This window comes from Arvicanthis niloticus, chromosome 23 (assembly GCF_011762505.2).
Source record: "Arvicanthis niloticus isolate mArvNil1 chromosome 23, mArvNil1.pat.X, whole genome shotgun sequence".
Taxonomy (NCBI): domain Eukaryota; kingdom Metazoa; phylum Chordata; class Mammalia; order Rodentia; family Muridae; genus Arvicanthis; species Arvicanthis niloticus.
Genome location: NC_133430.1, coordinates 41081245 through 41097728, shown reverse-complemented (window position 1 = coordinate 41097728; position 16484 = coordinate 41081245). Strand labels below are relative to the sequence as shown.

The following is a 16484-nucleotide window of genomic DNA, read 5'->3' as shown; positions in this document are numbered from 1 at the left end:
CTTCCTCAACATTAGCATAGAAAAACAACATTTCTATCAGAGGACATGTACAAAGCTTAAGTAATGATATTATCCAACAGTAATATAAAGAATGTACTGAAGAATTCTCAAACTATACAAAAGCCATGAGAAATTAAAATTCACACTTGAGTGTTCCAAATTATTATTACAGAAAGTATTAGCATTCCTATTTGCTTATAATAATTTTATTGGCTGTTTTCTTAAGACCATTCTGGTTCCTTATTGTTTCTAGCATTTTTGTTAATGTGTATTAATTATAAAAATAATGATTTTCATTGTGACATTTTAATATGTGAATATAATATATTGTGCTTAAATTCATCTCTAAATGTGCCCTGGAGTCCTAACTTATTTAACTTCTGTTTCATGGGAGGAGCTGCACATAAAACTTACCTTCTTAGGTAGGAATGAAGACTAGCTAAAAAAAAGAGAGAAATGACAATCACAAGTCCAAATTCTCACTGTATATCACTTTAGGAGGTGACAATTGAGAAACACATGTGGAGGTGATGGTGATTGTGAAGTTTCTTTACCATGTTTAGGAAAAAAAAAAAACCTTTAGAAAAGTTAGACTTTTCTACATTTTAAAGCTAGGGTAAAATGTGTATTTGTTTATTAATTTATTTCTTCATGTATTTATTTTAAGCAGTTGAATAGGCATAATGTCTCTTGTACAAAAGCAGGTAACATAAGCCTATAGGAGAAATATTCCATGCTGGCCTACCTTGTCTCCATCAGAGAATCTAGAAATTCATAGTATTTTTAAGTGAGTACTTCTTTTATCATCCTGAATAGGCTTGTTACTTTCATTGTAAATCTATACATTCAAGTACATTAACAAAAAGAAACATGAGACTAGAGCTGGAGGATGGCTCAGTAGTTAAAGTGCTTAGCTAGCAAGTATGAGGACCAGAGCCAGATTTCCAGAACCCACAAAAAAATACTGGATGTGTAGAGAAGTTGGCCTGTAATTTCAACAAAGGAAGAGGAAATCAGCATCCACACTAGAGAGCTCTGAATGTGACTAAGAGGTGCTGCCTCAGTAAGGAAGGTGGAAGAGCAGTTAAGGTTAATTCTTGACATAAAGTTTAGGCCTCCACATGTATGTGCACTCATGTGTACACACACACACACACATATACACACACATACATCAATGAAAAAAGTAAAAAAACCTTGAAAATAAGTGTTAATTTAGTATAGAACTTTTTTCTGTAAATTCCATACAGAACCTTTTCAATGTTTGTTCTTGAATCCGGTGTAACAAATAATAGAAACTCCAAATGGTACAGATATTATGACACACTGATGTGCTCTCAGAGTCAGTATTAGGAAGCTGCTCACATAGAAGCAGGTTTCAAGAGCATTGGGGATCTCTCTCTCTCTCTCTCTCTCTCTCTCTCTCTCTCTCTCTCTCTCTCTCTCTCTGTCAAACACATTATGTATCCTCATCTATCTGCTGTCTACCTATCTACCTATCATCTCTATCTCTCTTCCCTGCTTTGTCTCCCTCCCCTCTCTGACTATCACACTCTCCCTTGCTTCCTCTTTCTTTCTCCCACCTTTCTATCAGCTTGTAAAAGCAGAAACTGATCAAAAGAATGTAATCTGAGTCCCTGTGTAGAAACATGACTTCCTGAACTTCGGGGACAATGGTAAGATTACTATCTAGCTGGAGGCTTTCTAACAAAGGAGAAAAAAAAAAAACACATTATTGCTTCTTCCCTAAAAGTTAATCCAAATAGTCCTGTCAATCACCTTGCACAGGAAAACACCTCTCAGGAAGTTATTCGGTCCTTAAAAAATAGTACCATGCCTACCTAAACCTGTAGGTCAGCACAGTGTTTCCTCTGCTGTTGTCCAGTCTCACCCCACAAAGATACTTTCTTATAAAATGAGCTTTCTCTCAACTTTGGGAATGCCTCATGTCATCCTATAACACACAGACATTTTTCTACTCTATGCCCGTGTGCCCCACCTAAATTCACTCAGTAGAGAAAACAAGCACTGGATAGTGGAAAGGTAGCAAGAACAGTGCAAAGGACCTGAGAGTTCATTGGATTTGTGTTCTGCTGTGTCTATCTTAATCCTTTATTTGCAGAAATTTTTTTTTCTGAAGCAGAGAGATCTGTTCTTCAAATGGATTCAGTTTTTTAAAGCTACCTTTCACCCCTCTCCTCAACTCTCCGCTTAACTAGATAGAATATTTACATTTCCTTTACTTGTCTGTTATATGGTAATATGGTCAGAATTGTATACCACCTTGTTCACCTTTGAGTAAGTGTGCTGCCCTTTGATGCAATTTCTTTGAAATATCTAGATGGAAGGTGATAACAGTCATTGATCTGATTGATATAAACTGTATTGTGGTGATTGTTACCTCTTTTAAACCAAAGATAAACATACTTCTACTGAATCTTCACCCCGACCCAGGTTGCTTTTCTTATATTCTGGTGATAGAGGTATTTATATGATAAATTCAGCATAGCACACAAGTCATAAGTCTTTATGAAGGATGGTATAGTACAGTATTTTCTTCCAGGTATAAGGGGGATGTCCCATTGCCATCATGGAGCAGAGATGATGCAATAAAAAGGCAGAAATAGTACACCAGACTGAGGGCACATGCAATACTCCCATCTGAACCCAATAGAAATGACACTTAACACTGAAATCATAACAGCTCCTATGGACCTGACCTGACCATCATCAAGAAAGCATCATGCAACCGACAGTAAGAAGGTTCCTGAATGTTCCAGGAGATCCATGTCTTTGCCACAGATGATACAGCCTACAAAAATTGCCATCCATAAATACATTCATTAGACAGAGCTAGATCTGGTTCTGCATCTTATGTCTGAAGCTAGTCTATGCTGATGCCAGGATCAAACTTGTGACCTTGCTCTTCATCTGCATCGGACTCTGTCTAGGCCGCCATTAAGGCCTTGTTGGAGTCCCTGACTCTGCTGTGGTTTCTTTAATCCTTTGTACTTCTCTCTAGTCTATATATAGAGAGATGTAATGACTACATGATATACAATGTGTGATCTGAGAAGTCATACTGGTTATTAAAATTTGTGTTAGAGCTGGACAGATAGTAAAATTTGTAAATAAAAATGATAAGGGTTTAGGATCTAACCTGTAAATGAGGCCATGGGCACTCTAGGGTAATGAGAGGTACCTGGTCTACAAACCATTTTATAAGTTGTATATCTTGCATGGTCCTACACACCAAAAACATAGTTCTAACTCACTCGTTTCATTTGAATTGTTTTCCTGAAAAGTTATTTTAAATGTCAGGATAAATTTTATGAGCTTTAGTCATCATCCCTTCTATTGTCCCCTATAATCTTCTTTTGTTTTAAATCCTCCCATTCCACCCATTTCTCAGTCATTTAACTACAGAATGCTAGCCAGTGGCAAAGAGCAGAAGATGGATTTTGTTATTAAATTTAAAAAAATACAAAGCACCTGTAGTAATTGAGAGTTGTTTAGAAGATAAAATTAATCTAGGTACTGCCCAATGCAAAAAAAAATTCACCTAAAACAAACCTCCTTGATAAAAAAAATGTTCTAATCCCCACATGAATATAGTTATTGTTCTAAACAGAAGTTGGTTACGGCTGAGGTAAATCACCGTGATTAATTTGCTTGTGTGTTAATGTTAAATTCAAAAATCTATAAACTAAATATGTGGAGAAGCTAGAAGGAAATCACAATAATTGGAGCGAAGATTTTTCTTTAATTAGCTGCAATGCATAATTAAATTCCATTGTACACGGAGCTGGAAAAATTAGCTGTTTTAGAACTAACAGAGAAAGAGACATTTAAAAAGATATTTAGCTTCGTTTATTTTCCTTGTTTTGGTATGTGCTTGTATAAATTTCCTAATAATATCTACTAACAAAAATATTTTAAAGAAAACATAAGTGAACTATTCAATAAGAAACATATGTTAAGACAACATACTTAACATACTAAAGAGTATAAGAACCAAACATTGAATCAGAGAGACTAATTGTTAAAAATTCTGATACTCTTTTCTATGGATGCACCCTGAGTACATTCATAGATCCACGATTGTGCAATTACAGAATCCATATAATTACTGTTTTCCACCTTTCATTTTATCACTCCACAATTGTATTTTGATAATTGTAATCAACTCCACTATAAGTACTTGTAGAAAAATCCACATATAATGTCCTAAATATATTAAAAAGATTAAAGACCAACAAACAGAGAAGCAGCATAGGTTCTTTGTTGCTCTGCTGAGAACAGCCTACACAGGAACACAGAACTGTTAAGTCAACTGGCACAATAATTCTTAAGGGGCAAGATGATGATTTGGATCCAGTACCGGCAGCGGAGGTGATGGGAAGGGAAGGTAGACAGGGTTTAATGAGGGTTGTCCTAAGAAACTGGAAGGTGCAGCTTCCGTTAAGTGGGTGAGGGAATGTCAATAGAACGTATATTTAAAAGGTAACTAGGAGCCTAATTCTCAGACAAATTCATTGGGTCTACAAAACTGAGAATAGTATATAGTTGAGAGAATGGGTCTGTGGTGAACTGGAACACTTGAGTGTTGCTAGAATATGTTTTTAAAGTCACAACATGGGCTGGTTTCACTGCAATGACAAGAAAACCCAAAACAGCAAGCCACAGGGCTGAGTTCTAGTACCAACTTCAATGCATATTATCTCATTTAAATGTCTTTTAAAAATACTCAACCCACTCACGCAGTTTATAGAATTACACCTTAGAGCCAGAACCAGGCAATATATTCTTTGCTAAAATGGGACATTTTCATATCTGCCTAAAAAGAGCTTCTTAATGACTTGGTTTTTACTCTGTTATAGAGGAAAGTGACCTTTGGTTAATGTTTACTAGTGATATATACCCTTTTTCAGATTATATTCTTTGAAATTATAATTTAGTAACAATATATCTCCCTTCCCTTTCTCCCACCCAAACCCTTCCATATGCCCTTCCCTACTCTCTTTCCAATTCATGATCTTTTTTTCACTAATTGTTATTGCATGAACACATATAATAAATATGTATATATATATATATATATCCTAAATATAACCTGCTCAGTCCATAATCTTATATGTTTTCAGGGCTGGTTGTTTGGCACCAGACAACCAATTGGTGTGCTGCTCTCTGGGGAAGAGTACTTCTCCCACCTCCAGCTTTCCTCAGTTGCCTGTAGTTCCTTGTGTAAGGTTGAAGCTTTACGGCTTAAACCCTGTCCAGTTTAACATGATCATTGATGACTTCATTGTTTAGATCCCATTTGGGCAGTAGTGTTGGTAACCCAAGTGCCCCCTCTCTGAGGACTAGCTTTTATCAGAAGGTGCTGTGAAAGCTTCCAAAGGAGGAAGGCAACCAACAATCCCACCAGCTACAGTGTCTATGAACCACATCAACAATCATCGTGGAACAGTCACTCTAAGGATACATTAGCAGCATGGATACCTTGCGGGTAACCAACAGCTCTCTAATTGGACTCAAGATGCACTCAACAAGGGTAAAACCACGTCTGGTACTGAAAACCTAGCCAATGCTCAGTCCTAGAGAAGTCGTGGTTACTGGAGGAGAATCTGCAACCACTAATTTACTCAGTCAGCATAATGCCTTGTGACATTTTTCAATGTCTAAATAACCTTAATTATGCCTTTGGCTCACTTAGTTGCCAGCATATTTTAAACTTACTGATTTATTAAAATATTTTACAAATTATAAAAACTGATTTTGCATTTTTGCTGTGGTGCTTAATTTCTACTCAAAATGTTTCAATTTTTCTTTAACTTATTTTTATTAATGTATGTGTGTGTTTCTCTGTTTCTCTCTCTCTCTGTTTCTCTACCTTTCTCGGGGGGGGGGGGAGTAGTGAGGGGCTCCATAGAGACAAGAATATATCAGATCCCTCCAGAGCCGTGATTCTGAACCTGTGGGTCGTGACTCCTCTGGGGGCGGGAGGTCAAACATCCCTCTCACAGGGGTCACCTAAGAACATCAGAAAACACAGATATTTATATTACAGTTCATAATAATAGAAAAATTCCACTTATAAAATAGCAATAAAAATATGTTATGGTTGGGGTCACGACAACATGAGGAGCTGTAGTAAAGGCTCGCACCATTAGGAAGGCTGAGAGGCACTGCAGCTCTACGGCTATAAGTACAGATGGTGACGACTCACTGCTATGGAGCGGGGAACTAAAATGGGGATCTCTGCACAAGCTGTAACTGCACCTAAACTCGGAGCCATTTTCCCACTTGCTTTTTGTCAGCATCTTAAAGCATTGCCTTTGTATTTTAAATGCTATATGTTTTATTTTGCCTGCATTTTAATGCTATGTGTTATATTTACTATTTATTAGCTAACAAGATAACCAACAGGCCTGTGAGTCTTCTGCTCTGTTGTTAGATGCTTTACTTAAATCACAGAAGTATACATACATGTTTTATTTCTTTTTGTTTGGTAGCATATGGCATGCAGTCTAAAAAGCATTTTTAAATATGGTCTCACTTCCCTCTCTCGGTCATTTTTGCTGGGGCAGACTTCTAGCTGGTCTGCTCCCGTGAAGACACCATGCCCTGACCCATCCTAGAGGAATCTCTGCACTCAGAGCAATGAGTAAGAACCCTCCCCCACAACCTTACACCACAGAGCTGCAGCAGAGAGCCTGGGGCCCTCGGGACCCAACACCCACCAAAATCCTGCCCTCCCAAATACCACTTCCCTCATGCTCCCTCTGCTTGGTCCTTGTTGCTGGAGCTGGCTCCTAGCTGGCCTGCTCCTGTTAAAACACTATATCTTGACCCATCCTAGAGAAATCACTATACTTGGAGCAGCAGAGTATCCACTGCACTCAGAGCAGTTGAGGAAGCTAGACTCCCAGGAGCTCTAACATGCCCAGGATCATAGCTCTGCACTTAATCCCACAATACCCAAAGGAAGCTGGGCTCCCAGGAGCTCTAACAGGACCAGGATCATAGGATTTCAGGATCCCAGAGGCAGCCTGAGTCTAGGAGCTCTTCCACCCAGGATCTCAGGATTACAGAATAACAGAGTCAGCTGGACTCTGAGGATTTCTGACACAAGCAAGATAACAGGAGAGACAGGCTCCAGTCAGAAACAGTGAATGCAGGTAGCACTAGAGATAACTAAACGGTGAAAGGCAAGCACAAGAACATAAGCAACAGAAATCAAGGTTACCTGGCATCATCAGAACCCAGTTCTCCCTCCACAGCAAGTCCTGGACACCCCATCACACCAGAAAAGCAAGATTCAGATTTAAAATCACTTCTTATGATGATAATAGAGGAATTTAAGAAGGATATACATAACTCCCTTAGGGAGATCCTTATACAGGAGAACACAGGTAAACAGATAGAAGCCCTTAAAGAGGAAACACAAGAATCCCGTACAGAATTGCAAGAAAACACAACCAAACAGGTGAAGGAATTAAACAAAACCATCCAGGATCTAGAAATGGAAGTAGAAACAATAAGGAAAGCTCAAAGGGAGACAACCCTAGAGATAGAAAACCTAGGAAAGAGATCAAGAGTCATAGCCGCAAGCATCACCAACAGAATACAAGAGATAGAAGAGAAAATCTCATGTGTAGAAGACACCATGGAAAACATTGCACAACTGTCAAAGAAAATGCAAAATGCAAAAAGCTCCTAGCCCCAAACATCCAGGAAATCTAGGACACAACGAGAAGACTAAACCTAAGGATAATAGATATAGATGAGAATGAAGATTCCCAACTTAAAGGGCCAGTAATTACCTTCAACAAAATTATAGAAGAAAGCTTCCCCAACCTAAAGAAAGAGATGCTTATGAACGTACAAGAAACAGGAGGAAGAGCAGGGAGAGGAGGGAGAGAAGCTTCACTGGAGAGGACAAAACAATGGCGCACTTGGAGTTAAATGTAGTTCACAAGCCAGGTGATGGATTTAGGGCACAAAAATACAGACGTTAGAGAGAAGATTGAAGGAGCTGAAGGAGTTTGCAGCCCCATGGGGAAAGCAACAATACCAACCAACCAGAGCTCCCAGTGTCTAAACCACCAGCCTGGGAGCACATAGGGAGGGACCCATGGCTTCAGCTGTATACATAAGGGAGGCTGCCCTTATAGGGCATAGGTGGGAGAGGAGATCGTTGGTCCTGTGAAGGCTGGATGCCCCAGTGTAGGGGAATTTGAGGGTGGGGAGGTGGGAGTGGGTGGGTGGGTGGGTGGGGGCATATCCTCATAGAAGTAGGAGGAGGGGGATGGGATAGGGAGTTTCTGGAGGGGGGAATAATGAAAGGGAATAATATCTGAAATGTAAATAAAATATGCAATAGAAAAATATGGTCTCGCTGAGGATATAATTATTAGGAATCCCTACATCCCCTCTCCACTTCCAGAATTTGGCTTGTGTCTTCTTATCATCATGTACACTGTCACCCTAGCTAACATCTTCTGATGTGAGTGGGGATTTCCCTAGGAGGCTGAAAGGAATCAATGTCATGGCATGTTTCACACATGCACAGGAACACTTTCATATTTGTCACATCAACTCAAATCTGCTTTTCCTGGTTCTCAAACACAACTATAAGTGTAACTCAGTACCTTTACCCAGACTCCTTCTGATTTACCCCTTGGCTCCTCTCCCTTCCCCTCCTCTGACAACTACCCTCTGTTTGCAAGTTGTCTTTTTGAGTTCTCTGAATAGGAGACAACATGAGTTCATCTCATTCTAGGTCCTTCCAGGTCTAATTCCACTTAACATAATGTTCTCAGGCCCCACCAATTTTATTAAACATGACAGGATTTCATTGTTTTTTTTTTCCTTCAATGTTTACTTATGTTGACTATTGTGAATAGTGCAACAGAAAGCACAGGAGTGCAGACAGGAGTTCGTATGATGGTCTCCTTTCATTTCATAGTTACCCAGAAGTTGGACAGATAGATCCTGTGGTAGATCCGGTTTTAGGTTTTTGAGAGAATATCCCGTGCTCAATAACCATCATACTAATTTCCATTCCAACAGTACATAAATGTTTCCTTCCTTCAACATCCTTAACAGCATTTGCAATTTTGCTTTTTGTCACTGTGACAAAGGTTCTGTGCATGTTTTTCCACTAACAACATATCAGTGAATATTAATCAAGTTACAAAGAAATATCCTTTCACTGATTTTTTTCCCTATGGTCATTTAACTGGGAGACTTATACTGCAGGATGTTAATACCAAAGAAGGAGAACTTCTTTCACTATTCCTTGAGCATTATACACATCTTCCCTTACACTTTATCGTCATTTTTCATGCTTGCCCTCAATTACCTGGGCCTCACAAACCCTGTTCTGGCTTGAAACTCACTTGCTATCTGTTGAACTTCCACTATCTAAACATCTTCTTTGATCATTTGTACTTTCCCCACTTATAGAGTAGTTCTTATAGACACACACACACACACACACACACACACACACACACACTCACTCAAACACACATGCACTCACATGTCAAAAACACATACTACCTAGAATTGGCAAGGAAGGTATCTTGCAATTTGACTGTAAGGTGTCAGAAGTTGGTGATCTACAAGAACAGTCTTCACTGATGCTTATCAGGTGGAATAACTCAGGATTGGCATTCACTTCCTGTGTGCCAGTTCTGGCTGACATCCTTTACATTTTAGGTAAATCAAGTGGTCTAGGATAGTAAGGAGATTTTATTTTGCTTTTAATGGAGAACTTCAGCTTCTTCTTTGCCCAAGGATAAGATAGGTGGGGGGAAAGCAGTTCCCATTAAAGAACAACAACAAGAAATGAGATATGAGAATAACAGGAAAACAGAAATGTCTCTATTACTTGTATGAAAAACCAAGGGAACATTAAAAATTACTTATGCATGTGATAGAGAAAAGTTAAGAAGAAAATACAATAGAAGATAATATAAATTTTTCACATGTAACAGGAAGTTTCATTCTTTTTTTCTTTTTAAAAATATACTTTTATTTTTTTGATTGGTTGTTTTTTAAAGATCTTATTTATTTATTTTAGGTATATGACAAGTACACTGTAGCTGTCTTCAGACACACTAGAAGAGGGTATCAGATCTCACTACAGATGGCTGTGAGCCACCATGTGGTTGCTGGGAATTGAACTCAGGACCTTTGGAAGAGCAGTCAGTGCGCTTAACCATTGAGTCACCTCTCCAGCCCCAAAATTGGTTATTTTATTTATTTAAACTTCAAATGTTGTTACCCCTTCCCAGTCTCCCTTCTGCAAACCCACATCCCATACCTCCTCCACTTTTCCTCTGAGTCCTCCCCCACTCACCCAACTCCCACCTCACTCCTCCAGTATTCTTTATCTGGGGCAACAAGCCTCCACAGGACCAAGGCCTCCCCTCCCATTGATGCCAGATAAGGCAATCTTCTTAAAATCTCTGTGTTATGAGTGTGTGTGTGAGTGAGTGTGTGTGTGTGTGTGTCTGTGTGTGTGTGTGTGTGTGTGTGTGTGTGTGTGCAGGAGTAACAGGGAACTATAAGCTGTCAGACATTGGTGCTAGGAACATAATTCCAGACAGTAGCAAAGGCAGGAGGCTCTCTCAACTGAGGAGCTGTTTCTCCAGTCCTCTGGAATTTTTAACTGGACAACAAGTCAAAGGAAAAATTAAGGTTAGTTGTCTTAGGAGAGTGTTCAGAGAGTCTAACAGAAAATTACTAAGTTGTAATGAGAGTATCACAGGGGAATATAGTAATGAGCTATTTTCAGAAACTGAATTTTCTCAATTGAATATCATGACTGGTACTAATTGATTGTTAATGGTTGGATGCTCTGAACCTTCTGAGCACTCAATAAATGTGATTGATGGAAATGTCACTTGCAAAAATTATAGTAACATTTATAAAGCAATCTCACAAGGGAACTGTGAATAGGGAATGTACATACATCTAAATATCCCACTTAAAATTAATAATAATAATAATAATAATAATATAAACAACTATACCTTCTCTGTGTCGATGCCTTTTGACATTGACCATGTTGAGACAATATAATCCATGACTCGTTCACTAAGGCCTTTTGGGACCTGATATAATTTCAGGAAATCTCGAACATTATTCAGCATCTCATGGTAGCGGTTGGTGTTGGCATACATTTGCTGGAAAATTGTGGTAACATTTCCAAAAATGGTTGCATAAAGAAGAGCTGAAATAAAAGAAACGATAGAAATAAAATAGATATCTCAAGTGAAAAAATTACATTGACTAAATCAGTAAATAATGTTACAGAAATATCTTAATTAACTTCCAGAAGTTAACATATATGAAGGAAGCCCTGACCACACTGCGTGGTGCCTGGTATGCTCTCTAGAAAGGTTACCACAGGATAACAGTCAGTGAACATCACCATGCCAAACAACATGGAGGTCCAAGAAAGTGACATGAATATTTCATAAAAACCAAATGGCATAAAGTTATAAATTTGCTAAAATTTCTAGCCCCATTTTATTTGCTTATTATTACTGTGTGTGTGCCCTAGCATGTGTATGTGTATGTGTGTGTGCTTGTGCAAGCATGCACGTGTACACACAACCATACGCATAAAGGTCAGAGAACAACTTTGTGTCATTAGTTCTCTTCACTCACCTTTCCTTTGGCTCTGAAATGGAACTCGGGTCACCAGGCTTATGTGGCAAGCACCTTACCCACTATGCCATCGCACCACCCCCAGCATTTCTGGCCTTTAGTTCCTCCAGCTCCACCTTCCCATGGGAAACCTAATAGTCTTACTTAGAAGTGCACACTCCTCTCCCAGCTTACTCCTTCAGCTTTTGGAGTACTTCTTTGGTTATAAATTTTTTTTGACAGAACATCAGAAATACTGGAGTGGGGACAGATTAAAGTTCTCCACTTTTAGAACTTTTTGTAGATAAGCAGGGATGAAACTAAAAGCGGAAATAAAACTGTCAGAGTGATGGAGTCATTACGCTCGTGTCAGTACAGAAAAACATAGACATGTTTTGAGCCCATCATTTTGTGTTGGTTGTGATTTATCTGCAGAGGGCTATGAATGAAATGAGTGCTGCCTAGGTCTGAACCTAGACTGTACCAGCTCTTCTTTCTCTGGATCCAGTCAGTCTGCTAACAAGGACCTTCTGTAGGGAAACTATAGAAGCCACTGGGTTCAAACCCCAACTGAAAATGAATTCACAATTTCATCCTACATCACCTCCTCCCCATCACTTTCTTATGAGCAGGAAACACTGTTGAAAATGGGATGGCACTGTACTCTGATTTTCAATAAACACCATGTAGCAAGTGTAGGAATTCTAGAAACTTCTCACCAGTACATGTGATCAGCAGAGATCACTTTTCTCATCTTCCAAGCACTTGAAAAAATGATCACTTCTTGAGAGAAAACATGACCTATTTGCCTTTGAAGTTCACAGCCAAATTCTGTTGGATATAAATAATGTAAAATCCAGCTTGCAAAGTCACTTAGGATCCTGCCTATGTTTTTAGTGGGTGTAGAGGGTCATTTGTTTCTCTGAAATCAGGCGTTCTCCTCTGAGTGTAACATGCTGTAATTCCACAACATGGGCTGTTACACACACAGAGAAAGAGAGAGGGGGGGGGACAGAGACAGAGAGACAGAGAGAGACAGAGAGAGACAGACTTTGTAGGTTTTATTTTTTCTGTTGTTATTTAGGAATTTGAATACCAGAGCAGGATGATTTTTTTTAAATAGGTGGTTTTTAATTAAAAATGAGCAGAAATATTTTTAAACTGGGTCTTTAAAACTTTGAATAATTCTATTTAAAAGTAACATCCCCTCTCAAATAAAGGTAATCATAGACCTAATGTCCCTGTTCATCACTGTTGTGCTTAAGAACAGAAACAGCAACAATATGAACAAATTAATAGAGAATAATCATCTATAATAGCAAATATATGTTTTCAGAAAAGAAACAAGCAGATTAAATGTTTTTATAAAGAAATAATGAATAACTACACATTGAGACTGTGCACTAATTATGTTCTGTAATAGTGCCCAGTTTTTAAAAGTTGTTAGTCAATATCATAGAACTACCTATTATTTATGTGTAATTAGACATCAGATCTTAACTTTCTACACCAAGGCCAATGCCTACTTCTGGACCTGTCCTGTTGCCAGACAGAGACCTGAGGCCCCAGAGGAACACATTTGCATTCTGGACATTACCTCTGGGTAGCTGAAGGAGCTGTAAAGTGAGAATACACCATCCACAGACTGCAGTAGTATGGACTATGACTCTAGGTTGTATCAACCTGAGCCCCAGATGAGTTTGGACTTTGGATACAGTAGTATGGTAGCATGGATGGCTCATGGGAGCTTATGAACAATCCCTTCAACATCAGGTCCAGAAAGAGACAGAATCATCGTGAGGCTTTTGATCACACATCAGTAACTTTGCATGAGGTATCTGGGCTTGCCCCAGCCCTTGAGATATTGGAGTGCTCCAGTGTGGGTTTGTGGCTGACCTGAACTTAAGTTCTCATCCACTGCTAAATTAGCTGCAGCCAAAAGGCAGATGCTAAATTTCTGAGACAGGCAAAAACAAAGCCACATCTTCAACTAACAATAATGGACAAAACGCAGTGCCAATAACTGACCATGTGGTAATCAATCTATACACAGCCAAGGAAAAATTTTAAAGCCTTTAAAGAAACATAGAGAAACAATATTTTATCAGAGAGGACTAAGAGGACTGTAGTAACTTAAACACTAACATAAGGTACACGGACTATAAAATGGATAAGCAGTTTTAATAGACTAAACAATTAGCAGGTTCACAAAAGACTATCAAAGGAGAAGAAAGAAGAAAGAATAAAAAGTTCACAGCAGCTTTGGGACAATGTTAGAAGAGCAGACATTTGTGGTGTGGCACTCAAGAGAGTCTGTAGATTGTTACAGAGAGAAAAGAACACTCAAAAAGACAGTAACCAAAAACTTCCTGGGCCTAAATGGAAAAGAGAGTAAAACATTGGTACATGAGGGTCAATGTCACCATACTTGGTTTCAAGGGTCACCATGAATAATTCAATCCAACGAAATCTATCCCAAAATCAACTATTAGAGGTTCAATACAAAGAGAAGTGTCTTGAGAAAGCAAGAGAGTAACACACACACACACCATGAACACATGTGCACACATATGCAACACACACACAACTCACAAAACACACACAACACACACAACACACGCATGCATGTGCACATACACACACAACACATACAACACATGCATGCATGCGCACACACATACAACACACACACATAACACACACAACACAAACACAACACACATACAGAGGAATACACATAATGCATACAGACATATATGCACACACACATACACACACATGCATACATGCACACACACGTTACAATTACTTGCTTTCAGTAGAAATGCCATAGGCCAGAAAGAAGAAATAGGATGAGATTGTCACTCATGCCAAACAATGTTTCTCAACCTGTGGGTAGCAACCTCCTCAGGGCTCACACATCAGATATCCTGCATCTCAGATATTTACATTACAATTCATAACAGTAACAAAATTAACAGGTCCAAAAAAACACAAGAAAGAAAGAAAGAAAGAAAGAAAGAAAGAAAGAAAGAAAGAAAGAAAGAAAGAAAGAAAGAAAGAAGGAGGGAGGGAGGGAGGGAGGGAGGGAGGGAGGGAGGGAGGGAGGGAGGAAGGAAGGAAGGAAGGAAAAAAAGAAAAGAAAACCAAATTCTTTAAATAGATAGAAAAGCTGCCAACCAGCAAGAAAGTACTGGACATTTAAAACTCGTTAATAAGAGGAACTACACAAACTAAGAACATCCTAACACATAAACACAGTACACAAACCAGTTATGTCTAGCACACACACAAAAGCAGAGCAATCAAAATTAATAACTATATTAACATTTGAAGTAGGCAATATATAAAGGTGTCCAACAGGACATCAAAACTCACACTATGGGGAACGGATGATTATAAATGTAGTGGGTTTTTCTCTCTTCTCACTCCTCCTTATCCTCTTGTTTCTTGGCCGATTTTATTATCAGTGTTTAAACCACTCTCATTTCAAAGGGCCTTACTCTAATCAAATCCGTTCTTTTTCTTAAGTCCCACAGTAGCCAAAGCAAAAACCAATGACTGACTAATAATAATAAACAAACAAACAAAACCCCCTCTTAGAAAAAGAAATCCAAGCATGATAAAGAAGACTATACGAGAAGGAGAAAGATAGTAGAAAAACTAAGAATTAGTCACAAAATGGCAGAAGCAAGATATTACTTAATAATGAAGTGAAATGTAAATGACTTAAATTACCCATGAAATATATGTGAAGGAACTGAACAAATAATAAGCAATACCCAACTATGTGCTACCTGCCACAAATGACCATGTGCTTCATCTTTCCTGTCTAAAATAATAATAATAAACAGCTAGGCATCTTCCCTTTGCTTCACCAGTAAACTCTTCTCACTCAGGTCTCTGCTTAAACTCCATTCCTCTCAGGAGTCTTCCCTGACCTCACTGGCTGAATGTTCTCTTGCACTAGCATTCTCTAGATCCCTGGCTGAAACACCATTATCTCTGTTTGATTTATATTTATGTACTTATTTATTAATTATTCATCTTCCACACTAGGGAGGCAAAAGTCTACAAAATGAACATGGGCCTTTTTCTTTATGCTCATTTCTATATCCACCCCCCCCACACACACAGAACATACAGTTTCTCAGATATAGTAGGTGTTTAATACTCTTCTAGGCAAAAATAAAAAACCAAACAAACAAGAAACAGTTTTCCAAAACATTTCTTTCATATAAAAACTCATTCTTCGTGATAAAACAGTATATATAAAATACACATTGCTAAGACAGGTATTGTAAAGAAATATTTAAAAAGTTCTATATGCTGTAGTCACACTGACCTACTAAATAAATTGGAAAGCCCCATTGCTATTTAGCAAGCATGAACCCTCAGGATGGAGATGGCTTTACCCCCAACTGTGTTGAGAAACATCATACTGTTTTCCTCTCTGAACAGAGACAGTCAGTCACATACTAATAATGACAAGGATGATGTGTGACAATTTCAGAAGTGTGTTTTCATATCATTTTTATAGTCTCTTAGATATAATGCAACTGCTAATTTTGTAATCTTTGGTCTTAATAATCTTGACATACATGTTAGTAAATATTTTAGGTAAATTCTTAATTTTCCTTTAGCCATTACAAAAAGATCACTGTAAAGAAAATTATGAATGATTAAAGATGAAATGATAAATATTTAGATACCTATCATCCATTGGCAGATTTCCCCTTAAATCTTGTCATACTTCAATGTGTTAGCTGTGACTACACAATAATATCTAGGCATAAACCCTGAAAAACTAGAAAATTCTA

At 38.3% G+C, this 16484-nt stretch overlaps 1 protein-coding gene across 1 annotated transcript in view; it reads right to left on the bottom strand.

Moving 5' to 3' along the window:
* Positions 1-16484, bottom strand: part of Kcnh5 (potassium voltage-gated channel subfamily H member 5) — a 285334-nt gene that overhangs the window by 105780 nt on the left and 163070 nt on the right. Inside the window, exon 8 of the mRNA XM_076921998.1 lies at positions 11046-11245. Coding sequence (XP_076778113.1) covers positions 11046-11245 — 200 coding nt within the window. The remainder of the gene's footprint in view (positions 1-11045; positions 11246-16484) is intronic.